The 25,981-nt window shown below is 54.7% G+C and overlaps 1 protein-coding gene across 1 annotated transcript; it reads right to left on the reverse strand.

Annotated features, from left to right (window-relative positions):
• Window positions 1-3,511: 3,511 nt before the first annotated feature.
• Window positions 3,512-24,688, reverse strand: RAB15 (RAB15, member RAS oncogene family). Its single transcript, XM_052647018.1, has 7 exons — window positions 24,565-24,688; window positions 8,420-8,480; window positions 7,453-7,513; window positions 6,838-6,915; window positions 6,046-6,135; window positions 3,915-3,980; window positions 3,512-3,757 (listed from the first exon to the last, which is right to left on the reverse strand). The coding sequence occupies exons 1-7, from the start codon at window positions 24,686-24,688 to the stop codon at window positions 3,599-3,601; spliced, it is 639 nt and encodes a 212-aa protein (XP_052502978.1). The 3' UTR covers window positions 3,512-3,598.
• Between the last annotated feature and the right edge of the window lie 1,293 nt (window positions 24,689-25,981).

Raw genomic sequence — 25,981 nt, forward strand, 5'->3', positions numbered from 1 at the left:
AGTAGGCAGAAAGCCTTGGTCAGCAGCTCCCAACTCTGGCTGCAATTGAGAATTGCAGTTAGAGCTTTTCCTAACTAGAAATGCCAAGCTTTCCCCTCCAGAGATCTCCGTTCAGGTTGGTCCTTTTCAGCTTGACTCTGCCGCTGTACCTTGGGTCCCCTAGGCACCTGTTCCCTTTTCCATTGAACCTGGATAATCACCTTCCTTATCTCACAGAGAAGTGATTGTTCCAATGGAGGAGATAAAGGTTTATGAGTTCTCTGTAAATTGGAAAATACAGATTTAAAATTTTAGGCTACCATTGCCCTGCCTTGTTTTACTCCTTCCTTCTTGTTTTAGCTTTATCTTCATTCTCTGCTTCTTCCATCAACTCCAGCCCCCAGACCCCTAGACTCCAGACTGTCTCGTTCTCTGGGGGTATCCAAGCATAGTGAAGTGAAGTGAAAGTCGCTCAGTCGTGCCTGACTCTTTGTGACCCCATGGACTATAGAGTCCGTGGAATTCTCCAGGCCAGAATACTGGAGTGGGTAGCCTTTCCCTTCTCCAGGGGATTTTCCCAACCCAGGGATTGGACCCAGGTCTCCCACATTGCAGGCGGATTCTTTACCAGCTGAGCCACAAGGGAAGCCCAAGAATACTGGGGTGGGTAGCCTATTGCTTCTCCCAGGGGATCTTCCCGACCTAGGAACTGAACCAGGGTCTCCTGCATTGCAAGCAGATTCTTTACCAACTGAGCTATCAGGGAAGCCCATCCAAGCATAAGGCTAAGATGAACTTCTGAAAGATTACTTAATACTGCCTCATGCCTTTAGGAAGACCTGTTCCATTCCAAGAGATGAGAACCTTCTTGGCTGTTAGATATTCAGCATTCCCCCCACTCCCAGCCCACCTATGACAACTCAATCTTATTTCTGCAGTGTGTGTCCACAGCAGAGCAATGGCTGCTCTGCTTGGGCTCCCTGCAGGTGGCATTAGGAGAGGCACCAAGTGGATGACGTTTGCTGCCCGCAATGTCCTTCTACTGCTGTTGTTTAAGGGTTCTGGAGCCTCTTCTACCGGCACTGCCCCTTCCCCTGAACCACCAGGGTCCCATGGAGACCCACGCCTGGGGATTCACACAGGCAGTCACAACTGTGATTGGAAATATTCTTTATTTTGTAAACATCTGTGTTTAAAATAGATGAACCCTGCTCACAATTCCTCTACTGGACCCGAGACACAGCACACAAAATTTCACCTGTCACAGGGAGAAGGTGGGGCTCACGAGCAGGTGCCAGGGGTGGCGCTGAGTCTCAAGACAGCAAATGCAGATGTGGTCAGGAGTCCACAGGCAGGTGCGCCTGCTCAACAGTCTAAGGCCGGGGCCCAGGCCGCCTCCGGGATCAGAGTTCAGGGCTGAGAGGCTGACTCTGGTACCTGGTGAGCCTAGCTGCACCCTAAAATCCCAGCGCCCCTCCTGCCCCATACCTCTCCCCAGCAGTGGCCCCGTGGATGCAGCTTCTCAGGCCATAGAGTCTCAACCCCAAGGTTTCCCTTCCAGAACCCCTAGGGCACAGTAATAATACAGTCCCTTTCCTGAGGGGGTAGGAGAGGAAGGCAATGGTGCTCGGCCAGACCTTCAGGGAAGTGGCGACGCTGATCCACAGACTGGAGCCAATGGCCAGCATAAACTCCCCCTCCCTCAGGTCCCTGGTGGAGGGCACACCAAGGGCTGGCACTGTCAACCCCCAACCCCAGAGATGGTGCTGCCTATGTCTAGACGTTTGAGGAGTCAAGTCCTCAAGGAAGCATTCTCAGCTGTGGTCGCGACTTCATCCTAGAGAGTCAGCTCTTTACATTTCTCATCAGCCGATAATTATAATTACTCTGGCTTTCTTTTTCCTCCCATATAACCTGTTCCACATCCCTACATCCTGAGCTGCCCTCTCCTGATGTGGTATCTTAAGAGTCAGGAGGGAAGGTTTGGCAATTTCATCCCTCACTATTTTTTCCAGAGGAGTCAGTGGGGCTCTTAATCCTTCACACATGTGTCCTGGACTTTATTAACAACTGGTGAATGTGCAAGGCCTAGTTCTTTGTTTTTGCTCCAGCACCAGCCATGCCTCACAGCTTACGACTGATCCTCCTCCCGAGGCTTCTCCCATCTTGGGAAGGTGGGGAAGAACCCTCCTAGGGCTGCTAACTGACATGCTTTCCCTCTCAAAGGGCCTCCTGCAAACTACTCTGGACTGTATGGAGTTAAAGAAACTTCTTCCTGAAACAAAGGGCCCCGGAGGAGGGAATCGGCTTCCCCCTACCTGTCGCCACAGGGCAGTTGGCAAACCCATGAGCCTCTGATTCAGGAGCTCGAGGAACAAGATGAGCACTTGGTCCTGAAGGCTGAAGGGACAGCACCATGCATTCCCACCCAGGGCTCGCCTGCCTCCTGCCCACGCGCTCCCGCCCTTCTCCCACAGACTCTGGGTCTTGGGAGAACCTTAAGAGCCGAAGGCTGGGCTCAATGAAAGACCACCAGCCTGGTTCTGTCCCCTGTCACCTGCCAGGGGGTGTTGGGGAAATGCCCTTCTTACATAAGAAATGGAAGATGGGGACCCGGAATTCCTGCTGCTGCCCAATTCCCCTCTGGTTTGCAAACTGCTGTCCCAGCTCTTAACTTGCAGGAGCTGGCCCTTCTCTTCCAAACACTCCCCTTCCTGCAGTGTGTGGCTGACTCCGGGGTAGGGTAGGGGGGCTCTCCTCACCCCTGCAGTGCCCACAGGCCTTGATCCACATCTTGAAATTCAGGAGCCCAGGGGGTACGGGAGGTAGAGAATGGAGGTGACTTTTTATCCCTGCCACCCCGCATCATTTTTTTTCTTCTCTGAAGCACCTGTCTCCAAGCTCAGGTCCCCCAAGAGGCAGGTGGGCAGGCAGCCAAGCATGGGGTAAACTGGGGTGGGAGGAAGGAGAGCCCCAGATGTGGGGACCACCAGTTAGGGCTTTCCTTCCTCCCCTGCATTCCTCTCTGCCTGGGCACCCGGGAGGCAGGCCGGGTGGCACAAGAAGGGGCGGGTGGTGGCCGGGGGAGATGGGGGGCTGCAGGTGGGGCTTCTCCTGGGAGCAGAGAAGGGGGAGTGCGGCCCTGGGCCTGAGTGAGGAGGAAGGGGAAGGCGCTGCCCCAGCAGTGACACATGGGCGTGGGGAGGTGAGGGCTTCCATTCGAGTACAGCCGAGCAGAAGGGACAGACAGAGAAGTGGGAAGAAGCGAGAAACAGCGGAGAGGAGACCAGACGCACCGAGAGACAAGGAGCCTACAGTGGCCTTGATTCCAGACTCGGGCATCGCCTGGGAGCTCCGGGCAGTGAAGACGTGCTCGTCACACATCGGGGGGCTCACAGCAGGCCTGTGGCTGGGGACACAGGCTGGTAGGGCCCCCCCCGGGTGGAGGGCTGGGGGCGAGGCTGCTCCCCGGGGCCAGGCAGGGGAGGAGGAGCAGTGGCCAACATGCCGCAGGGTCACCCGAAGGAGAGGGGCAGCGGGGCAAGGCCCAGGCTCCCTTGTGCCCACAGGCCTCCTGCAGGGAGAGGGGGGTTGTGCGGGGGTGCTCCACGCAGGATGCTCAGCACCAGCAGGTTTTTGAAGAGTTTGCCGGGCCCTCGGGTTTGCCTTCATCCTCCTCCAGCTCCGCCAAGGCCAACTCGTGGTTAGCACATGTCCGCAGACCTTCCAGCTCCTTCCTGTGGGCTTGCAGCACCAGCTCCGTCAGGCGCGTGAAGGACTGGGAAAGCAAGGAGCACAGCTGGCCAGGCATCTCCCTCTCTTCCCCAGTGCCCCTGTGGCTGACCCCTGCCCCGCCCCCTGCCCAAGCAGGGCTCATCTGCTCTTGGCCCCTCGGCTGCTTACCACTCCATTGGACTCAGCCCAGGGATGCTCACCTCTTTAATGTTGAGGTTGGTGCAGGCACTTGTTTCGTAGAAGTCCATGCCATACTCTCTAGCCAGCTGCAAGAGAAGAACATTCCTGAAAGGGAGTCAGCAAGGGAAGGGAGGTGCCCCGCAGCGCCTGGCACATCCTCCTGCCAACGCACTCAGGGTCCTTGCTATGTCGTGACCATTTCTCAGGAGATAAGTAGATCACTTCTCGGATGAGACTGGGAGCTCCAAAGACACAGGCCAGCAGAGGTCAGGAGAAGGTGCTCCACCCATGCACCCCCACCCCACCCAGCTACACACAGGCACACATACACACCCAGCATGCACACATCATGTATCAGGAGACAGAGAGGCCCAAAATGTTGTGGCGAATCAATGAAAAACACGGGCTTGGTGGTCAAACAAACCCAGACTTGAAAACCAGTGCTGTCACTTAAGAGCTGGATGACAACTTACTGATTCCCTTTAAGCCTCCCAGCTTCATCATCTGCTCAAAGGGGATGAGTGTGTCTATCAGCCAAGGTTGTGGAAGGATTAAATGCATCTATCTCTAAGCACTTGCTTAGCACAGGGCCACACATACAGTACTCAACAAATACAATATTCTAGTAGGAGCTAGCTTCTACTTTCAAACTTTTCAATGACCATGTATTCTTTTTTATTAAATCCTAAACAACAATTTATATGCAGAGTACATCATGAGAAACGCTGGACTGGAAGAAGCACAAGCTGGAGAAATATCAATAACCTCAGATATGCAGATGATACCACCCTTATGGCAGAAAGTGAAGAGGAGCTAAAAAGCCTCTTGATGAAAGTGAAAGAGGAGAGTGAAAAAGTTGGCCTAAAGCTTAACATTCAGAAAACGAAGATCATGGCATCTGGTCCCATCACTTCATGGGAAATAGATGGGGAAACAGTGGAAACAGTGTCAGACTTTATTTTTCTGGGCTCCAAAATCACTGCAGATGGTGACTGCAGCCATGAAATTAAAAGACGCTTACTCCTTGGAAGAAAAGTTATGACCAACCTAGATAGTATATTCAAAAGCAGAGATTACTTTGCCGACTAAGGTCTGTCTAGTCAAGGCTATGGTTTTTCCTGTAGTCATGTATGGAGGTGAGAGTTGGACTGCGAAGAAGGCTGAGCGCCGAAGAATTGATGCTTTTGAACTGTGGTGTTGGAGAAGACTCTTGAGAGTCCCTTGGACTGCAAGAAGATCCAACCAGTCCATTCTGAAGGAGATCAAACTTGGGATTTCTTTGGAAGGAATGATGCTAAAGCTGAAGCTCCAGTACTTTGGCCACCTCATGCAAAGAGTTGACTCATTGGAAAAGACTCTGATGCTGGGAGGGATTGGGGGCAGGAGGAGAAGGGGACAACAGAGGATGAGATGGTTGGATGGCATCACTGACTCAATGGACGTGAGTCTGAGTGAACTCCGGGAATTGGTGATGGACAGGGAGGCCTGGCGTGCTGCGATTCATGGGGTCGCAAAGAGTCGGATACGACTGAGCGACTGAACTGAAACAATTTTATTTCAAGGGCTAATGGGTGCTATTGACTGAAGAGGGACAGAAAAACTCTTGAGACCCCTTAGAGTAATTGGGTGACTCTGGCCTCAGTGGCATCCATCATTCCTCCTGTTCTCCGGGAGCAGGGTCCCCCTGTTTACGCAGACGTTCTCTCAGCACCATCTGCCCGACCTCTCTGCCACTGTGGCTTCTCTGACTGTGGGCCTGTCATTCCTGCATTTTCCTTCCAACCTCTGTCCAGGTGTCAGGAGGACAGGGAGTGGGGATGGTGGTGAGATGAGATGACGGTGGGACAAAGCTGCTCCTGGAGCTGCTAGAGAAGCAGCAACCTAAAGCCCTTCTTCCTCGTTAACAGGATGGGCTCTCAGGCAGAGGTAATCCCACTCTGGGGGCCTTGGAGCTGAGACAGGGCTTTGTTTCAGGATAGACCCCAAGTCACTGTCCTCAAGGATGGCAACTCACCAAATGCCTTAGGCTGCTGTGGGAGGTGGGAGGGAGGGGTCCCTGACAGTGACAGAATCCTGGGCCGTCCTTCTTAGAATTGGCCCTGGAGGCCAGTGGAAAACCCAGGGATGGATTCGGCCAGCTCTCCCACTTACCTGCTGCCCTTGTTCTCTTCCCACCTGCCGTTTCTGCTCTTCATCGGCCTTGTTCCCTATAAGTATCTTCTGGACACCTTCTGGTGCGTACTAGGGCCAGAGGAAGGCAGAACCGCCAGTGAGTGCGGCCTTCCCCATCCCACCCCATCTCCCCACCATACAGCCTCCACAGGCGTGCATGCCAGCACCAAGGTTCAGAACCCCAGGGACAGAGTGGGCCAATGGGGTGCAGGCGCCAGGCTCCCCCAAGTACCGCGGCTGACCGCAGGGGTCCTAGAGAGATGTCGTGGGGACCGTTGAGGATAGAAGACGCTGGTGTTCCCTTGGGTTGGACAGCTGGAAACGATCCTGGACTTAAGTCCAACTTCTCACTCTACAGATGAGGAACTGGGGACTCAGAGCTCCAGGGGCATGCCCAAGGCTCCAGAGCTGTGGTGGCAGAGCCAAGACCAGAACCCCAATCTCCCAATTCCACCTGGTCCTGAGATTTCGGGTAGGAAGCTATGCACAGAGGAGGCTCTGTACTAGCTTGTTTCTGGGGAAGACACAGCCATGGAGGCCTGGCAGGGTACAGAGCATGAGGGCATGGCTGCTGGGGACTCACCCTGTGCCTTACCCACGGGGGCCACAGCCAGGGCTGCAGAGGAAGGGGAGAGTTCCTGGTAGTGTCTGCTCGCCAACTCTGACCACCTTAGCCCTTCCCGTGTGGGCCTCGCCATGCTCTCCCCTCCCAGTACCCTTCCCCACCCTTGCCACCCGCCCCCCCAACCACAGTGAGGCCGCGTGACCTACCTCGTCCACATCACTGACCCACTTCATGATGTGCTGGTAAGAGCGCTCGCTGCTAATGTCATAGACTAAAAATATTCCCTGAGAGAGAGGAGAGAGAGATGGGGGAGGCAGACACACACGGAGACAGTGCAGTCAAGGGGCCAGAAGCTGGTGGGGGGGGCACATTACATGCTGGGTCCCCGTGGCGGGGGGCACTTACATGCTGGGTCCCCGCGGGGAGGGGGGCACCTCACATGCTGGGTCCCCCTTCCCTGCTCAGCATAATGAAGATTCATAAGCACCCAGAAAAATTGCCTTCTCTCTCAGTGCCCCCAAGCCACTGCTTCCTAGATCACAGAGCTCTCTCAGGCAGGAAGGCACATGGGTCTTTGGCGGGGAGAGGAGGGTGGAAGTTGAGGGTAAGGACCTGCCTGTAGTTGAGTGCCCACAGAGGAGCTGATGAGTGAATAAATGATCAATAAGTGATGGAAAGACTGCCCTGAGCCCATCCTGCCCCACTCCCCAGGAGGCAATCCGAGGCCCACTTGGGGATCAGTGGCACAAACATCTCAAATGCCCAGAGCCAGGCGGTGGGTGGCAGCACTCCACCTCTAAACGCTGAGAACAGTGTCTCACCTGGGCCCGTCTATAGTACTGCTTTGTGATGGTCTGATACCTCTCCTGCCCTGCCGTGTCCCTGCAACAGAAAGGCAGCCGGTCAGAAAGGCAGGGACCGTGGGAGCTGGTGGGGAGGGGAGGAACAGGAGCTGGGAGACCCTGTGCCTTCGCAGGAGAAACTGGAGAGCTACGAGTGAAAAATCAGTGGCGTTTTGGTCCCCAGGTAGAGCCAAACGTGTCTGACTCTACATGAGAGAGGACTGGTCATAGGTGCTGACGGGGCTTGTGGGGCCTTGTCAACTATACCTGCACCGGCAGCCGCAACCATATGCGGGCCTTGGAGGACTGTCTCTAGGATCGGGCCACTGTGGCCAGACTGGTGGGACGGCTCCACCTCCAGTCCCTCCGGGACCTCTGAAGGCAACGCCCATACCGCTCTGAAATTGGAAGGGGGCTCCCAACGCTGGAAAGGCAGTGCTTCCAAGAGCACCAGGCTAGAGTCACAGCGGCCCCCTGTGGCTACTTGTGGGAACTGCACTGTGCTGTGGCAAGGAACTCTCACGCCAGGATGGGGAGTAAGCCCTCCCTCTTTCTAACCCTACCGCAGTGCAGTGCAGTGGGGGGCTTGGCCTCAACGGAGAAGCTTTATTCGAAGACAAACCCACAGTGCTTAGTTTGCCAATTCCTTCTAATTCTTGCTTTTTGGTGACTTGCAGTCAATCCCATAAATTTCTTAAGAAAGAGATGAGATGGACTTCCCCGGTGGTTCAGTGGTTAAGATTCTGTGCTTTCACTGCCAAGCGCCTGAGTTCAATCCCTCGAGGAACTAAGATGAGCGATTAAGGCTCATGGGAGCAGGAGATGGGCTCTGAGACTTCTGCATCTTTCCATCAAAGAGGTGGCCAGTTTCTCCAGATGAAGCCTTGGGGTTGTGCGCATGGCAGCTCAGGTGCAGCCCCGGGGCCTCTCCTCCCACCTAACTCACCAAATCTGTATCCGTACTTTGATGCCATCTACCTCTATGGTCTTCATCTTAAAGTCGACACCTGGGGAAAGGAAGCAAGCAAGGAAGTTAGCAAGGGTGCCTGCTGAGACCTGAAGTAAGGTCCAGGGTACTCATACCTGAAGGTTCTCCTTTGGGTTTAATTTGGCAGAAAGATGGCATGAGGGAAAGGCCTTCTTGAACCAAAAACAGAGCCTGGGCAGTGTCCAGGGCTTTGAATGGGGCTTCCCTTCCTATCTGAGCTTAGAGTTGCCAGGAGTAAAGGGGCTGGGACACACAGCAAGTCAGAATCCACTCCATCGCTGTCTTACGTCGCCCCAAAGCGTGTCTAACTCTAATCCCATGAGAGGTCTTCCTGTCTCTACTTCTGCACAGAACCACCTGTATTCATCCCTCCTGGAACTTTGCTCCCTAGGAACAAGTCTACCTCCTTTGCCTGGGTTGTTTCTCTCTCTGCCTTATGAGCAACTAGGAGGGGTTAACGGCACCGTCATGAATGTGGAAAAGGCAGAGATTGTGGCAAAAGAGGACTTTCGCCCCATGGTGGGTATCAAGCCTCCGGCACCTAGCAAAGGCCCACCAAGGAGATGGCCCAGTGCATGCGTTGTTGATTAGGCCTGGCCACAAGAGGCACTGCTGTTTACCAGAAGGAGCATGGGCTTGAACGTCAGGGCTGCACTTGAATCCTGACTCTGACCACATAATTCATAGCTAGGGCCCTGGGCATCTTGCTTCTCTGAGCCTCCATTTCCTCATCAGTAAAATGGGGACATTACCAGTCATTTCAGAGGGTCACTAAGGAGACCAAATGACATCCTGTGCCTGGCACCTGGTGGCCATTCACTCGGTCACAGCTATCACTGTACCAAGTACAGCCCTGGTGCACACCGGTGCTCCTGGGTGACTGCCAGTGACCATGTGAAGGGGTCGTGGCACAGCACGTCATCGGGGAGGGAGGTATAGACAGACAGGGTTCTCCCCTGCCTAGGGGCGTGAGGAGCTAAACTACCACGAGACATAGGGAATGTAAGGGGTCTGGCAAACCAGCCCCCGGAAGTATATCCGGGGATTTTTGCGACAGAAGTCAGCGCCACCAGCAGCACGCAAGCATCAATCTGGTGACAGCAGAGATGGGGTGCCTCTCCCCAGCCCTAATTGTGCGAGGTGCTGTGCCAGTGACTCAAGGGCTATGTCTAGTAAGGTGGCTAAGCTGCGGTCTTTGTGCACTCCCTGGAGACAAGTCGGGAAGGGGCACCATCAACCGGTGTTCAGGTGGGGAACAGGCTGAAGGCAGACTTCTGGACCACAGTCCCTGAGCTGCACAGCAGAGCCCCAAAGTGCTGAAATCCCCAGCGCCACCCCACCTCGGTATGAGTACTTCTCCGCTTATCCATCATGCCCCCAGCTTTCTACAAACACAGAGAGATTAAATTCAGCATCAAGAGCAAGCATCATTTAATTAAAAAGGAGGAGAAGACTCAGACCAGACAACCTGAACTAAATCAAGTTGGTCGGACATGAATCATTTTTCACCTGCCCAAGCTGATTCATATCTATTGAGCTGTACTTTTCCGAATGTGCGACATCTGGCAGCCATTCTTCCAAGGGTGCCCAGAAAGTAGAAAAGCAGAGAGAGAAGGAAGGAGAGGGGACCCCTGGCCTTGGTGGTGGGGGTGGGGGGGGGGGGCAGAAGCATGCTCACCCGCTCCCTAAACAAACATTTGTCAAGAATTTGTTTCTCCGCAACACGTGGTATGGAAAGGAATCAAGAAACCTTTCCTGTTACAGTGCCTTCTTCCTAGAAGAACAGGTAATGCTGTTCATTTTATAAAAAACCTGGCTCATCGTCATACCAGCTCAGTCCAAGGATGCCTTTCGCAAGTGGTCACATAGGTGGGGCTGGTGAGAGAGAGGGCTATTTCCTTTATTCCAGAAACTTCCACAGGAACTGTTTGCCCTGTGCAGTGCTAGGTAGACAGAGTGCCCAAGCAGACAGATGGCCCCTGCCTCTGCAGAGTTTATTGGCCAGGAGACAAAGGCCCAGGGAGGTGAGATAAGGCGTCCAGGTCGGCACAGCAAGTAGCCAGGGCCTGTCAGAGGGCAGGGCCCTTGCACTATCTCTCGGGCGGGGGGGTGGGGGGGGGGAAGGGGGGAACGAGAGGAGAGCTGTGTGTTACCCAGGCGGAGGGGTCTTACCTACGCTTTTCTGTTTCTCTCTGGAAAAAAATGGAAAAGTACTTGGCGAGGGGAGGAGCCCCCAGAGCCGGGAAGCTTCCCCCTGAGACTGAAGGCAGGTCTGAGGAGAAGCAGGGCTGACAAGACAGGGAGCTGCCCTGGGCTTGGCCGCCTCCTCTCTTCCCTCGCTTCTCAGCTGTGTGGCCAGGGAGCAAAACCGCGGAATTCTGGGGGCTCACTGCACCTCCACACACCCCACCATCTTGCAACCGAGGCCCTCCTGACCACCCATCAAACCTGTAACACCTCTGAGAAGTGGAAAAAAAAATCAGCTCTTCCCCTGCATGAGGGAAGAAAGTCTAAGCCTTCTGAGGGGTTTCCTCTCCCACCCACTCACCTTTTTAAACGGAAAGAGTAACAGCCCAGAGATCTTGCACTGGAAGCTGCTCCTCTACTCGGTTCCCCCACTCCCTGGGCCTTCCACCATGTCTACCTACAGTCAGCCCTGGGCCCTGGGCCCGTCCATGGCCCCTTTCTTGTCCCCGTGTGGCTGCTGGCTTTTTCCACCGCTGAGCTCTGCCGGGCAGAGTCAAAATGCTGGCCTTGTTCAGTCACCCAGGAAATCATGCCTTGCCACCCCAGCCAGCCCTCGCTGCTGCTCAGAAGCTGCTTATTTGAGGCGGCTCACCCACCACATTCCTCACGGCCACTGTCCTTCACGCAGAAGGGCTCAGCCCTGGCCCACCCTCTCCCCTCCCCTAGCGCTGAAAGCATCCAAGAGAACACCTTGGCCACTGTCTTACGGGCAAAGTGACTGCTACGCGATGCAGCTTTCTTCTGAGGCCCACGTCACTTTCTCAGGCCGTCCTGCCATCTCCACCTTCCCTGGGGGGACAGTCCTCCATTCCTTTCGAGTCTCACCTCTCAGCTGTCCTCAGCCCCCTCTGGCTGCACATCCCAAGTTTCACCTGTGTTGCATCTGCAGCCTTTCCTGGGAGAAGACAGATTCTTCATCCGCCTCCACCCCCGGAGTGTTCTCACTCTGGCTCCTCTAAGGCAGCGCTTCTCAGGCTTTAAAGTTCATGCAGATCACGTGGGGACCGTGTTGAAATGCAGATTCTGATTCAGTCGGGGCGTGAGATGCTTCACAAGCCTCGGGGTGAGGAAGATATCACTGGCCCATGGATCACACTCTCGACAGCAGGCGTCTCAGGACAGAGGTTCTCCAAGTGTGGTCCCCAAGCCCTCAGCCTCAGCCAGGGCTTGTTAGAAATGCCAGCTCCTCAGATCTCTAGCATCCAAAACTCTGGGTGGGGGTGGATAGGAATCTGTGGTTTAACAAGCTCTCCAGGTGATTCTAGTACACGCTGAATGAAGACTGAGGATTCCATCTGAAATAAGCTTTGCCTGTGAAGCATTTCCTTTGCCGCAAGGGAGGCAAAGGAATTCTCTGATTCTCAAGATCAGCTACTCTGCAGTTCAGCTTTAGAATCGCCCAAAGTGATTTTTTTTTTTTTAAACAAAATGACACTAGTGGGTAGCTTAAGATGTTATGGAAAAATCTGAATGAACTTTGTGGCCAACCCAATACTTTGGCTTTCCTAGACCTGATGAGTCAGAATTTGAAAGCAAGGGGCTGAAGTCTGTATTTTTAACAGGACTATGAGTGATTTTACTTTTTAAATTATGTATTTATTGGCTGTGTCGGGTCTTAGTTACAGCGTGTGGGCTCTTTCATCGGGGAATGCAGGCTTCTCTCTAGTTGAGGCATGCCAACTTAGTTGTTCTGTGGCGTGTGAGATCTTAGTTTCCCGAGCAGGGATCTAACCCGTGTCCCCTGCACTGGAAGGCAGATTCTTAAACATGGGCCACCAGGGAAGGCCCATGGGTGATTTTTAGATAGAGGAAAGTCTGAGGGTTCTAATTTAGTGGAAAAGCTATCCTTGGCACTGGAGTCAGAAAGACCTGGGTCTGAGTCCTGATTCTGGCTGTGTGACTTTGAGGAACTTTCAACTTCTTGGAGCCTCAGTTTGCTTGTCTGTAGCAGAGACATCACCTTGCCAACAAAGGTCCATATAGTCAAAGCTATGGTTTTTCCAGTAGTCATGTATGGATGTGAGAGTTGGACTGTAAAGAAGGCTGAGTGCTGAAGAATTGATGCTTTTGAACTGTGGTGCTGGAGAAGACTCTTGAGAATCCGTTGGACAGCAAGGAGATCAAACCAGTCAATCCTAAAGAAAACCAACACTGAATATTCACTGGAAGGACTGATGCTGAAGCTGAAACTCCAATACTTTTTGGCCACCTGATGCAAAGAGCCTACTCACTGGAAAGATCGAAGGCAGGAGGAGAAGGGGACGACAGAGGATGAGATGGTTGGATGGCATCACCGACTCAATGGACCTGAGTTTGAGCAAACTCCAGGAGATAGAGAAGGACAGGGAAGCCTGGCGCCCTGCAGTCCATGGGGTTGCAAAGAGTCAGACACAACTGAGCGACTGAACAACACCAACAAGAATGAGAATATCACTGGGCTCCTGAGGGTCGGTGTAGGATATAAATTAGATAATATATGTACACCTCCTAGTAGATAGAAGATAGTTCCCTTTGCTAAATAAAGGTTCCTGGGGAGGAGCCAGAAAAACAAACCCAGAACACCCTTGTCAGGAGAGACAGCGCAGTCTAGTCTTTCGCCACGCCTCTACCTTTGCTTGTCTGGCAGCATCAACATCACTGGGGAGCCTGTTAGAAACGCCAGTCTTCTGGGCCCCCCAGACCTACTACTCCTAAGGCACACTAATGCTTGAGAACCAGTTTCTAACCTATTTCCAGGCAGAACCACACGCATGGCTCAAGATACTGCTAAGCAGTACCTCCTGGCTGGAGGACCCAGAGCCCTTGGTTCTCATACCAGTCCGACAAAGGAGGCAGGGTGGGGATTATCACCACGGGGCACAGAGAACCCAAATGACCTGCTCCCCACATCCTACGGCCGAGCCAGAACTGCGAATCGGTCTCTTAAGACCTGCCCGGGGCACCTCTCCTGCCCAGCGGCTTCCCAACCCTCCGAGGCTGTGGAATCCCACTGCCTTTCTGTCTCGTCCCCGCCTTCCCCATACCTCTTCTGTATCACGAGGCGTCTAGCGGTGAGGCAGTGGGCACGCGTGGAGCACGCCCACCGTAACTATTTCCAAGGAACCTCTTGCTCCTCGAGAGTTCGTGATTCCATTTGAAGCCCAGAGGCACCACCCTGGACAGCGCCACCTCAGAGTTTCCTCAAGTGGGCTGACATCCCTTCCCGGGCACAGGGGACACTCGGGTGTGAAGGAACTAGCAGCTCCCTCCACACGGCGCAGGCAGAGGTTCTTGGAGACCGTGGGGTCCAGGGAGAAGAAAGTTAAGATGTGGTTGTCTCCCACCCACAGGTCCAAAGCATGACAAGCAGCTCATTGTCTCCTCCCGGGACCTCAGATCCATCAGTTGTGGTGTCTGCCACACCCAGCAATCCGTTCTGGGTGAAACTGCATAGCCTGAAGCCTCTGCTGGGGAAAGCAGGGCTGGCCGCAGCATGTTCTTTGTGGAGAAGCAGCTCCTGCCTGGGCCAGCATGGACGTCTAACTCCAAAGAGGGACATCAATGGGCTTGCCGGTGACCCACAGCATGACCTGGCCAACAGGGGCAGGGGAGCTGGCTTAGCCTACCAAAGCAGCGCCCTCCAGGTGGTGCAAAGGGGACCGGCCAGCTGGCAGCAAGAGGAGCAGGAGGCAGACAGATGTGCGGCGTGGGTCCCAGCACAGCCACCCATCCGTGCCAGGCTCCGGGTCTCAGCTGGTGAGTGTGCTTATAGCATAGACCCCTTTCCTTAGAGCACGTCTCAGAATGCCAGAAGAGCCTCAGCCTGTGCTTGCCCACGGCTCCCCTAGGCTGGTGGTCTCAGCTACAGGCCCGGGAACAGACGAGGTACCCTGCTCCTCACCTCCCCCCTTCTTCTCTTCCAGCCCCCACTAGATGCACAGTACCTATGAGGCAGGGGAGAAATTTTGTATTTGACAAAATTCTGTGTCTGTTTTCAAAATCTCCGCCTCCATCCCTGCTCGCTGCCAGGCATAAGAGTAGCAATTTCATTAGCGGCACCCCCCTGCCCCAGAGAGGAGGAGGAGGGATGGGTGCCCATGGCTCAAGAGCAGGGCGTGTGTCCTGCTGTCTGAACACCTCGCATCAACGACAAGAAAACGCCTCAGTGAAGCCACAGTGCCAGCTCCTGATGCACCTGTGATGGTGGTGCCCTCACCACCCTGGTGGCCTCTGGCTCCTCCCAGGTCCCTGGCTGTGGGGCTCTCTCCTTCAGCAGCAACCTGCAGTGCCTGCCAAGCCCCACCTGCGCCCTGGAGCGCAATCACAGCACTGCCGTCAGAGGACTGGAGGCTTGGAGCAGAGGGACCAGGTGGGGAACACGGCGCTGCCACTGGCCCCGCTCCTAAGACAAGCTTAGGAGCTTACTGCCAGCCCAGTCTAGCGGCGGAGGGCCTATGAAGACCAGGGAAATGAGGGGATAGGTACATCCAGGGGACCAGCACTCCTCGTCTCTGTCTGCCTCCAGAGAAAGCCCTGGAAAGCACAGGAGTGTGCAGCTCAAGAAACAGACGGGCAAGGTCATTAACAACACAACCGTGGGGCCAGAGTTTTGTTCCAATCCTGCCTTTACCACTAATTACCTCTGTGGTCTTGGGAAAGCTACTCAACTTCTCTTTGCCTCAGTTTCCCCACCTGTAAAATGGGGATGACATTCCCTATTGTCAGAGAATTTCTGTGAGGATCATGAGATAAACCCACAACAGAGCCTGGCACATTGAGTTTTATTAAATGTTAGTTGAGGAAACTATCAGTGTCCTATGAAGGGGATGCGATTAGGGTCCTGGCTTGGGGGATGGAAAGAGCCCTAGAAAGCTGGAAGGGGCTCGTGTTAGGACAAGGAAGGAGAGAGGTGCAAAGAGGGGAGTCAGCCACACTAAGCCACAGCATTTCAACAAAAACTGAAAATGCTGCCCGCCGTGGGAACCAGATGGCCCCCGGAGTCCGGCTACAACCTGAAATCTGGCAAAGTTAGCTGTGCCTGTTGGCGGGCCAGCACCTCATGGGTTAACATCAGGTGTCAGGTTGCCTGCCTGCCCGGTGCCACGGGCCTCAGGTGGAAACAGGGTTTTTCTGTGCCAAATGCTATCATTGTGATCAACCACAGCCCAGAGGCCCGGCAGCCTGGGGACCTGAGCCTTCTCCTTAGCAATGCAACGCCACCACAGGAACCACTTAATACACCTGAAACCCAAGGCAGACACCCAATCCCTGGAGCCATGGTGGCTCCAGTTACGAAGCTCAAGTCCTAGGAAGGCCCCCAGCCCCATTCCCTGCAGGAAACCAGTATGTGCTGGGTGCAAGGCACTCCTGGGGGACACGGCGGGAGGTCACCCTGAGAAACCCCAACGCTGTCTGGAGGAAAGGGCAGACCCTGTGGGGCTGTGGCTTTCTGACTTTGCCACCCAAACGAGGCACCAGAGTGATGCCCTTCCCTCAGCAAGAGAGCAAAGTGTAACACCATGTCCCCGCCAGCTGAGGGACAAGTAAGGGGAAGAACAAGGAGAGGGGAAAGATGAGGGACAGCTGAGAGACAAAGCTCGAGAGAAGATTCCAGACAGAGGCTCAGGCCACACAACTGGCCTCACACCGGTCAGGTGCAAGGCAGGGGAGAGTGTTCTCTGCTCCAAACCTGCCACTTGCTGCATCCTTCTTCCTCCCTCCCTTCTGTCTGGGGACTTCCAGCCTCCCTGTCCATGGGGCTGCATGCCACTGACTTCCCCTTATCCAGATCTGGGTTGACTGTCCCTCATGCTGGGGAAAAGGTGTCCACAGGCTCTCTGAGAAAGGGCATCAGGCAGCATTTGAACCATCACACTCTGGAGGGATGGGAAGCAGGGCCTCTGGCAGAGTCCTGATCCTCTAACTCCAAGGCCGTGATTCAACCTGAGGTCAAAGGCCCTGGTTCAGCTGTCCACGCACAAGGCAGACTGGTGATGTGAGAACAACATTCTCTCTCTCTTTTCTAAGACACAATCAGATGCAGTGCACGTGATGATAGGGGCAACAACTCTGAAGGCAACTATTTTCACAACAGATCTTGAGATTCTCTGGAGATGCAGGAACCCAAGGGCTGTTATCACGCAGAAGGGTTTCCCAGTCAAACATGAACTCCCATGATGCTGGGAGGAATGCATGCCCCAGTGCCTGAGCCCTGGGGGCTCCTACTCCAGAGTCCTGGAGGGTCACTTCAGCAGCCTGGCTAAGCTGCTGGGCGTCGTCTGACACCAGCAGTGACCCTGAGCAACAGGCAATATTGACCTTGGTCTAAGACACTGACCTCTCATGTGTGCATTCACCAGGGAGGACCCCACTCACACAGGGATCACAGGAGCTGCCTTCTTGCTCCCTGCTACGTCTGAGCTTATCCTGTGGCATGTATCTGAGCAGAGAACTTACTGGAAACTGTTCACCGCTTACAGAACTCTCCCCACCTTCTCACAATCTCAAACACATGAGTACAGAGTGAGTTTCTTATTGTCTGTGAGTCCCCGCAGATTCCCTCTAGGGAAGTTCTCTAGGAAATGTGTACATTCATTCATTCATTCAAAACAAACTGTTATTGTTAGTTCATGTGCCAGGAACTAATAAGCCAGGGGACACAGCCTTGAATAACACAGAAATAACCTTGTCTTCAGTGGACTTCTATTACAGTGGGGAAGACAGATAATAAATAGGGAAACCAGTCATTCCAGAGTGTAAGAAGTGTTGATGCAAAAGCAGAATCATGGAGTAGAGGGTGAGGACACCCAGGTATGGCCTGCTTTAGACTGGCTGATCAGAGAAGACCTTTTAGAGCAGGTGACACCTGAGCTGAGGTCGGAATGACAGGAAGGCACCTGCCGGGAGAGGGTCTGAAGGGTCGGGGCCCCAGGCAGGGAAGGCGGCAAATATCCCTCAGGCTGGAACACATTTCACTGAAACTCACAGTTCCTCAGAAGAGGAAAAACACAGGAGCCACATCATTCTGTTCTGTGATAAAGAGGGAAAGCTCAGCAAGGGGGCTTCTGGGGACCCACCCTCATTACGCACATGTGTGCACACACCTTCATGTACACAGGAACTCATCTGGAGGCTCTAACTGAAGGACGCACTGAGAAACCCCTCAAATGCTGGCAAGGCCCACTTGGAGACTCCGCATGCCCACTTTATGATGAGATTTCTACCTCATGTGTGTAAGTGCCCCGTTCCTGTGCAGAGTGGGTGTTCAGGAAACATCGGCCCCCTTGCCCTCCCTACTGTTGCATGCATAGACCCCCCCCCGGGCCTCCGGGCCATGTGCTATGCACTCCAGCCAACCCCATCCTGACCCACTCTCACATGACCTGGGCTTGGCTCTGGCAGCTGACTGCCGAGTGGTCGGTGGGTACTGCTGAGGCAGCCAAGGTCTGCCAGGCTTCTGACCACCCACTCCTCCACCCTCTGCCAAGCCTTTTCCCGGGTGGGCCTGTCAATGTGGCCCAGAGGCAGAAGGCAAAGCGGGGGAAGAAACAAGGGCCTGGAGCCTCAGGAGCAAACATCTCAGAGGGGACAGGGCCTCTAGACATGTCTGCCCACACACACAGCCCACAAAGCAAACTCCAGCAAGGGTCTAGTTGACAAAACTATGACCAGCCACTGCCAGCTGGGCCAGCTGGACAGAAGAGTAGCAGCCCCAAGTTGTGAGGTGTTTTCTACACACCCTTCCTCCACCACTATCCTTTTGGAAACCCTGCTCAGTTCAGAGGCCTCACTCAAATGTCACTTCTTCTGTGAAGCCATCACCAACCAACAAAGGGGGAATATATCACTCCTCTGTGATTCCAAAGCATTCTGATATTGCTTTTGCATGATATTCTGGTTGTCTGTTTGGATGTCTGACTCCTCAACAGCACTGTGAGTCCCAGAGGGCAGCACAGCATCTTTTTCACTCTATATTCTCACGGCCTGGCAGAAGGCAGATACTCAGTATACATGTGTGTGTGTGCTAGTTGTGACCCCATAGACCATAGCCCTCCAGGCTCCTCTGTCCTTGGAATTCTTCAGACAAGACTCCTGGAGTGGGTTGCCATTCCCTGCCCCAGGAGATCTTCCTGACCTGGGTCTCCTGTGTTGCAGGCAGATTCTTTACCATCTGAGCCACCAGGGATGTCCACTCAGTATATATTATTCAACAAAATTGAATAAATGAAAGAAAAAAAAAGAATGCATAGGTGAGTGAGGGAATAAATGAGTGATGAATGAAGTCATTACGTTCTAGGAGAAAAGATGAGTAGAGAGAAAATTTTAATCAGAGAAGAGGGATCAGGGAATGACCCCTATTTTATAGCCAACTGTTGGCCCTCTCTATGGAACGGGGGCTCCAGTCACCGAGTTCTCCATAAATATGTTCTCAGAAAAGTAACATGAGGGCAATACTCAGATCTCAACTTCAGAGGTGCCCCCAGCCAGACTCCTCAATCATGGCCCCTGACAGTCCCCAGACTCAGCCAACAGCGGAGGCACAACTGGCCCTCCAGCCCGGAGCACTCAGAGCAGGTGAGGGAGGCACTGTCTCCCCCTTGGCTCACAGGCGACAGGGTCTGCTTGGCGCCTTTGGAGGGCCTTCTGGGGTGAGCAAGGACACGCCCAGTGCAGTTTGGAGCAAGTGGAGGAGAGGCGATGGTTCACGTTGGGTTCACCTGCATGTAAGACATGAGTCATCACTTCTCTAGGGCCTCAGTTTTCCTAGTAATAAAATAGGGCCGATGATTCATTCTTTCCTCCTCAGTGGGAGGAATTGAGTGTCCAGGAAGCTCTGTGATCCGCTTGACAAAGCACATTGCCCAGGGCACAACAGCCAAGGAGAGGTCAGGGGCCTATGCAGAAAACTGGCAGTTTTACAGGGAAACAGGCACAAATATTAGATTACAGCAGAAGGCACGCTGAGAAGAGCTGGCAATCAGGGTGGAAGGGTAATGGCCAAATATTGATTTGGACGTTATGAAGCTCATCACCCAGCTGTCTGGGAAGCAGGCAGGAGGAGAGGGGAGGAAGAAGGCGGCACCAGGGTGCTCGAAGCCGTGGGTGAATCTGCAGAGCTGTGCAGGTGGTACAGGAGCATAGAGCAGCCGAAAGCAGGGTTTCGAGCTGTGCTTGGGGATCACGTCCTCGGGGGAGGGGGTGTGTGCAGCAGGGCCAGGGAGCCGTGCAACACGTGGCTGAGGTCGGAGCCTTAAGGCAGGGCCACCCTGTCCCCTCAGGTCACCTCTTGCCCCACTCCTCCACCTCTGCATGTCCTCGCAAACTCACTCTTCCTTCTCAGCCCCTGGCTCTGCCAGGGCAAGGGGGAAACCAGCACCAAAACTGCACTAAAACCCAGAGCCTACTCATGTGCCCCCCAGTTCCTGTGTTGCTCACTGGTGTCTCCCCAGCTCCTCGCCTGGCTCCTGGCTTGGAGTGGCGGGTGCTCCACCGATAGTGCCTGAATGACTGAATGCATGAGTGATGGACAGAAGGGCCTCAGAGCACGTATTGTTCATCTCCAACGTTCTTGTGAACTAGGAATAACCACAATAACACAATGAGGACAGCTGCCATTTTTTCTGAGAGCTCTGCCAAGTGCTTTGTATCTGTTGGCCCCTGTAATCTTCACAACGAGCATTAAGGCAGATTCTGTTACTATCTTCAATATACAGATGTGGAAATTAACGACAGAGACGTTAACTGTCTGTAAGGCCATGGCAAACCTCAGGCATGTGCTCTTTTTGTTCAACTCAGCTTCTTACCTCCCCTTCTTCAGGGTCTGGGGGAGCTGGGGGGCACAGAGACCCTCCTGATCCTCCCACAGTTCACAAAGCATGTATACACAGCGCCTTGTGGTCTGGGGGCCCAGAGACCTCGGGACTGTGGTGCCCAAGCATCAGCCCCCGTGTTTGTTAGGCCACTCGACAGCAGGCTCAGATCTCTCCCCGCTGGTCCTTCCCCAGCCCACTTTCCCTTCTTCAGTTAGCCACAAGCCCTTGCCCCAGGCAGGGAGAGAATAGAACTTCCTGAGAAAGATGATATGGCATCAGCAAACCCAGCTGAGGAACCAGGCCCGAAGCCACAGCCATTCAACCAGTCAAACCGGAAAATCATAGGCCAAAGCCTCCTATGAGCCCAGAAGGTGGCCTTTAAGACAAAACAGTCTCAAGACCAGGTGACAGGTCTTCCAAGGAAGAAGGGAAAACCAAGGACTGGAGGGAGAATGCCAACTCATGGGCCATCCCGACAGCTTCCATGCCTGGCTGACATGTGACCGCTGTGCAGAAACGAAGTCAAAGGTCACTGCACGGAGATGTCCATTGGGACGGGACATTGTCTCCCTGCTGGGCAGGCAGTGCCAGCTACATGAGGCCTCTCGGAAGGGGCTAGGTCAATGGATTTGAACTACTCTCCACTTCTGGAGGGACACAAGAACAGGTGACTGTGAGGGGCTCCAGAACAGGTGTTGGGGCCACAGGATGGGGAGGGGGGGAAGAGAGAGAAGGGATGAGCTGAGAGGGTCTGACATGCCCAGATACTACCACTGGTCTCCCTTGACTGGTCTCCCAGCCAACATTCTAAATGCCATTTTCTCCCTTCTTCCTGTCATCCCCCTGCTCAGAAACCCTTGACACCATCACGAAGGGGCTCAGCCAGCTCCTCAGCCAGGCCCACGGTACCCCCTACCCTCCTTCCCTCACCAGTGGGATGTTTATGGAGAGCGTGCCTGGCCCTGTAGTAGGACGATGCAAACAACGAGGAATGAGGTTTGGTCTGACCCTCAAGGCACCTGAACTACAGTTTGGCAGACAGAGAGATAAACAGAGGAATGTTCTCACTCCTTCCCTCTCTTCGGTTCCAGCCAGACTGCCCAGAGTTCCGCAAACACCCACTGAGCTCCCACCTCTGTCATCTCCGCTCCTGCCACTCCGTCTGCTCCTTCCCTTGCAGGAGGAACTGAGAGGCAGCCCACACTGCAAGGCCTCGCTCCAGCCTCCCCTCCTCCCTGAGCCTTCCTGCCACTTCGCATCCACCGGGCCGCCTCTCCTTCTGTGGTCTCCTCCATCGAACACTTCGGGGAGCATCAGCACTTGTGCACGGGCCCCTCACCATTCACGGGCTGCCTCAGGCAGGTCTTCCAGGGTTATTCAGCTGCTGGTACTGAGCGTGATACCTTCATTACTAGTAATGATAAGGATCATCATCCCTCCCTTACACTTGAAGAATGCTTCACCACGTGCTCTCAGACAGACTCTCTCCCTGTGACCAAGGCTCTTTCTTGGCCTGTGTTGCTTTCCCAGCTGGATCACAGGCTTCTGTGGGCAGGCAAATGTGGATTGCAATCTAACACACCTGGCACTGTACTTCATGGTGAATGCTTAATGAATTAGTTTAACAGGTGAAGAAATAGTAGGGAACATCATGGCACTGACTGCCCTCCTCTGCGTGGGCCCCCTTCCAGGTCAGCAGAGCTGCGTGGGAAAGAAATGCCAGCTCAGGGCCACCTACCCACCTACGAAAGAGGAGTGGCGGTAGGCCTCCTCATCACCCCCTGCAGGTTCTTCTCTGGAATGTCACATGCTCTTACAGTAAGTGACCTCAACAGTGAATCACAAATCGACATGGTCCAAGAATCTGAACTCCGTCTTGGCAGTAACTGGAAAATTGCCCCATTTTCCCTATTCACAGAAGCAGCCCTGGGAAAGGTGCCGAGATCAATGTCCAAGATGGTAAGAGAATGTGTCTTAGACAAGGAGCAGCTCGGGAGAGGTGACTCCAGGTTTTATTCATCTGAGAATCTTCAGGTCGCAGTGCTGAGCCTAGTTACAGAACACAGTTTTTTGTGGGGGGTGGGGTGGGGGGAATGGATAAACTAATGAATAGGGCTTGGTAGTACCCATCCTTGTGGCTCCTTGATTTGTCTCTTGGCTGCCCCTCCCATCTCCCTGAGGACCTTTCTGCATCACAAAAGCGAATGCTTTTCTTGACCATCCAACTTCTCCCCTAGGTTCTTAGTTACAGCTGAAAAATATGACCAAGACAACGCAAATCACAAATGTTACAGAAAGCTTTAAACAGGAAAGCATTCAAGAAACCCAGTGGGGCAGATTTTAAAAGGCTGGTGTGAAGAAAGGCAGGTTTCTTCCTCTTCCATAGAATCCAAACTCCTATACAGTCCTCTGCATCCTAGGGAAAGGCAGGCCCAGCTGTGAGTACAGAGAGAGTCCTCACCTGCTGCAACCTGTCCTCACTTCCCATCTGGTTCCTCAGCCATTCCCAGGCATTTCCCCAACATCTCCTCTTCCCTGAGCCTGCCCCAGAGGCCTGTAGCCCTCCCTTGGCCTCCAGACCCTCCCCATTCCTAAGATGTCTCTCATTCAAACAGCAGCCCAGCCCAAGCTCCTGGACATCCAAGGAGCTAGGCTAACAGCTCCCCTGAGGAAGATGAATGCGCCTGTCCCCTGACCCTGAGTCCCTTGAAGACAGTGAAGCAAAGAGAGAATGAGGTCCTAGGAGCTCCATGATGATGACGACAGGAGTAATGACCAGCCTTTTCCAGGTTCTGTGTCTGACTCTAAGTGCTTTTACAGACATCACCTCATCTAATCTTTACAACACCTGGACAGGCAGGAGTGTGTTATCCTCCCCATTCTACAGGTGAGACGCTTAGGTGATATTCAGGGACGCCCTGCCCCAAAGTGAGGTTCCCAGGTTTGTCTGACAACAAAGACTGCCTCTAAACCACGGGGCTCTGCTCCTCCTGGCTCTACCTGCCTCCTCTCCTCTCTTGGCAAGAAGTGGGTGTGGGAAGGGAGGGTGGAAGTCTCAAGTGGAAGCCGAGTGTGGGGCCCTTCCTGACGGGAGAAGGGCCTGGTCAGTGCTGAGGCCACTCGAGGGCGTCATCAGAGAACCTGCTAGACATGGGTGAAACGCCCTCAACTCAGGCGTCTCAGAGGAGGCGCCCACTCAAGGCGAAAGACGGCTCAGAGGGGCGGCCACCCATTCCCTCCCAGAATGAGTGATTCCATAACAGTCCTGTCCAGCAAATGCCACAGGCCTTGTCCCCTCTAAGCACCGGCTCGGGCACTGCCGGAGCAGAGATGTATTCTGAGTCCCGCCTGCCTTCTGAGCCCCTTGCCTCGCAAGTAACCCTCCTGGCCCTCATCCCCCTCAGCCTCCTTCAAAACAAACGCCTCCGCTGACGTTTTTCTGGAGCTGGCTAGCCATGCCCCATTCCGCGCACTGGCTCGCCCTTACCTATGCCCTCCTCCAGGTGTGTCCCACCTTGTGGCTTACCTTCACAGCTGCGCCCTGTCAATTCAATCCCTTTGGCCCCTCCCTTCCTCCTCTCTTCTCCGCTTTGGCTCCACACTGGGTCGCCCCTGAACTGAGGGGTACCCAGTGGCTCGGCTCCCCCTACTCTGAACCCCCTCACCCTGAGCACAAGCTTTCCTTCCCCTCCCCCTCTGCACCTGGGGGTGAGGGGTGTCATATCGGTGGCTATGATTCTCCACTGCCCCAGCTTGGAGTACCCAGGCCTAGGCCACCCCGTTTTCTCGGCTTCTGCGGGGAGGCGCCCCAGCCTGAGGCCCGAGCGCCTACCCTAGTCACCGACAGCAGTAGGCGGCCTGTTATCTCCAGGAACCCAGGCTTAAATCCCCAGCCGGCGGTCCCGCACCCTGGGGTTCATCCCCGCGCCCTTGCCTCTGGAGCCTCCGCCTCTAGCCGGAGCGGCGGACCCTTGCTCCCGGGATGGAGAAGCGGCACGGCCGCCCGGACAGGTGGAGGCGGCGGCGGCGGGGAGGGTGGGGCGCCCCCCGGCCATCGCCCCTTACCGATGGTGGAGATGTGCGAGGAGTGGAACTCGTTGTCGGTGAAGCGGCACAGCAGGCAGGTCTTGCCCACCCCAGAGTCCCCGATCAGGAGCAGCCGGAACAGCACATCGTACTGTTTCGCCATGGCTGGGCCGGAGAGGGCCGGGGGCTGCGGGCGGCGGGCTCAGCCCTGCTCCGCCGGGGCCATCGCGGCGCGCGCTCGCCCGGCCGAGAAGGGCGCCGGCGGCGAGACGGGAGCTGGGCTGGCACCGCCGCCTGGCCGCCGCTAGCTCGGTGCTGGGAAGCGTGTGCGGCGGGAGCGCGGTGGGAGGAGAGAGCCGGCCCCCGCCCGCCCCTTCCCCCGCGCCGCCGCCGCCGCCCGGGGAAGAGGCGGGGAGCGCGCGCCGGGGAGCCGACCCCTCGGCGGGGGCGAGGGCGAGGCCGGTGCGCGCTCCCCGTCCCCAGGGTGTGCTGCCCCGGCCGGGGCCCGACCCCCTCCCGCCTGCTTTGGGCGGGGATCCGAGACGCAGGGGTCAGGGGGTTGGGGAACGGTTTTGTTTTCCTGTAGACCTTCCGAGGGCCCTGGGATGCTGGGATGAGCTATCCAGCCCACCTCCACCAAACTCCTCGCTTGTCCCCCAATCCCATCCCGAACCTGGCCCTGATAGCTCCGCCCTAGCCGAGCGCCCGCCCCCCGCCCGGGGAGAGGGCCCGAGAGGGACAGTGGTTGGTCCTCACCTGGGCTCACCCCGGGTCGGAAGGCCTCGGTCTGGGTCTGGATTAAAGCGCGCGTTTTCGCTTAGAAGTCGCGGCCTCCAGAAACCCTGGAGAGTATTGCTAGAATTCTCCCTCTCTGCCATCTGGCTTCTCCATAACCTTGCATGACTGTGTCCTCCCTTCAACCTCCCCCTCCCCCACTAACCCCAGGGGAAATGTCTGCTGACCTTCACCAGGCTGAAAAGACAGCGGATCGTAAAAACACTTCCAAATGCACAATCCTTCGGAAGTGTTGTGCGGGCAAGTCTGTTTTGAGTCTAAGCTGCTTAGGGTCGGTGCTCAGGATGCCAATGTATTATTTCAACCCACTAAGTATTTCTGCTGGTGCACACCAATGGCTCCAAAGAATGAATGGACCTCTGTTCAAGACCCAATTTACTACCACTGAATGTGTTAGCACCAGAGAGAGGCAAATAAATGCTCTCTGGAGTCTAGAAAATGGCCTATTCCTGAGAATAAGTACAAAGGGAGAACACGTCTAGCCCATTAGATCTTTAAAAAGTGATGACAAATTGGGTGTGTTTGACTGTTTTCAGGCCGAGTATTGGATGTGAAAATGTTTTTCAGTAGTAGGTCAAGAAAAGCAGTAAGTCCGTTTACTTGGCTTGAAGAGCTATACTGCAGGCAAAGGGTATACATTTATAATAAAGAGGGAAAAAAT

The sequence above is a fragment of the Budorcas taxicolor genome, chromosome 10 (genome assembly GCF_023091745.1).
Source record: "Budorcas taxicolor isolate Tak-1 chromosome 10, Takin1.1, whole genome shotgun sequence".
Taxonomy (NCBI): Eukaryota; Metazoa; Chordata; class Mammalia; order Artiodactyla; family Bovidae; genus Budorcas; species Budorcas taxicolor.

Bases quoted from the DNA above. Each gene is read 5' to 3' on its own strand.
- RAB15 (XM_052647018.1), bottom strand. From the start codon at position 24,688: ATGGCGAAACAGTACGATGTGCTGTTCCGGCTGCTCCTGATCGGGGAC. The intron at 8,481-24,564 runs GTAAGGGGCGAT...TCCTTTCCCCAG, and splicing joins CTCGCACATCTCCACCATCG to GTGTCGACTTTAAGATGAAG. The intron at 6,136-6,837 runs GTAGGTCACGCG...CTCTGGCCCTAG, and splicing joins GGGTCAGTGATGTGGACGAG to TACGCACCAGAAGGTGTCCA.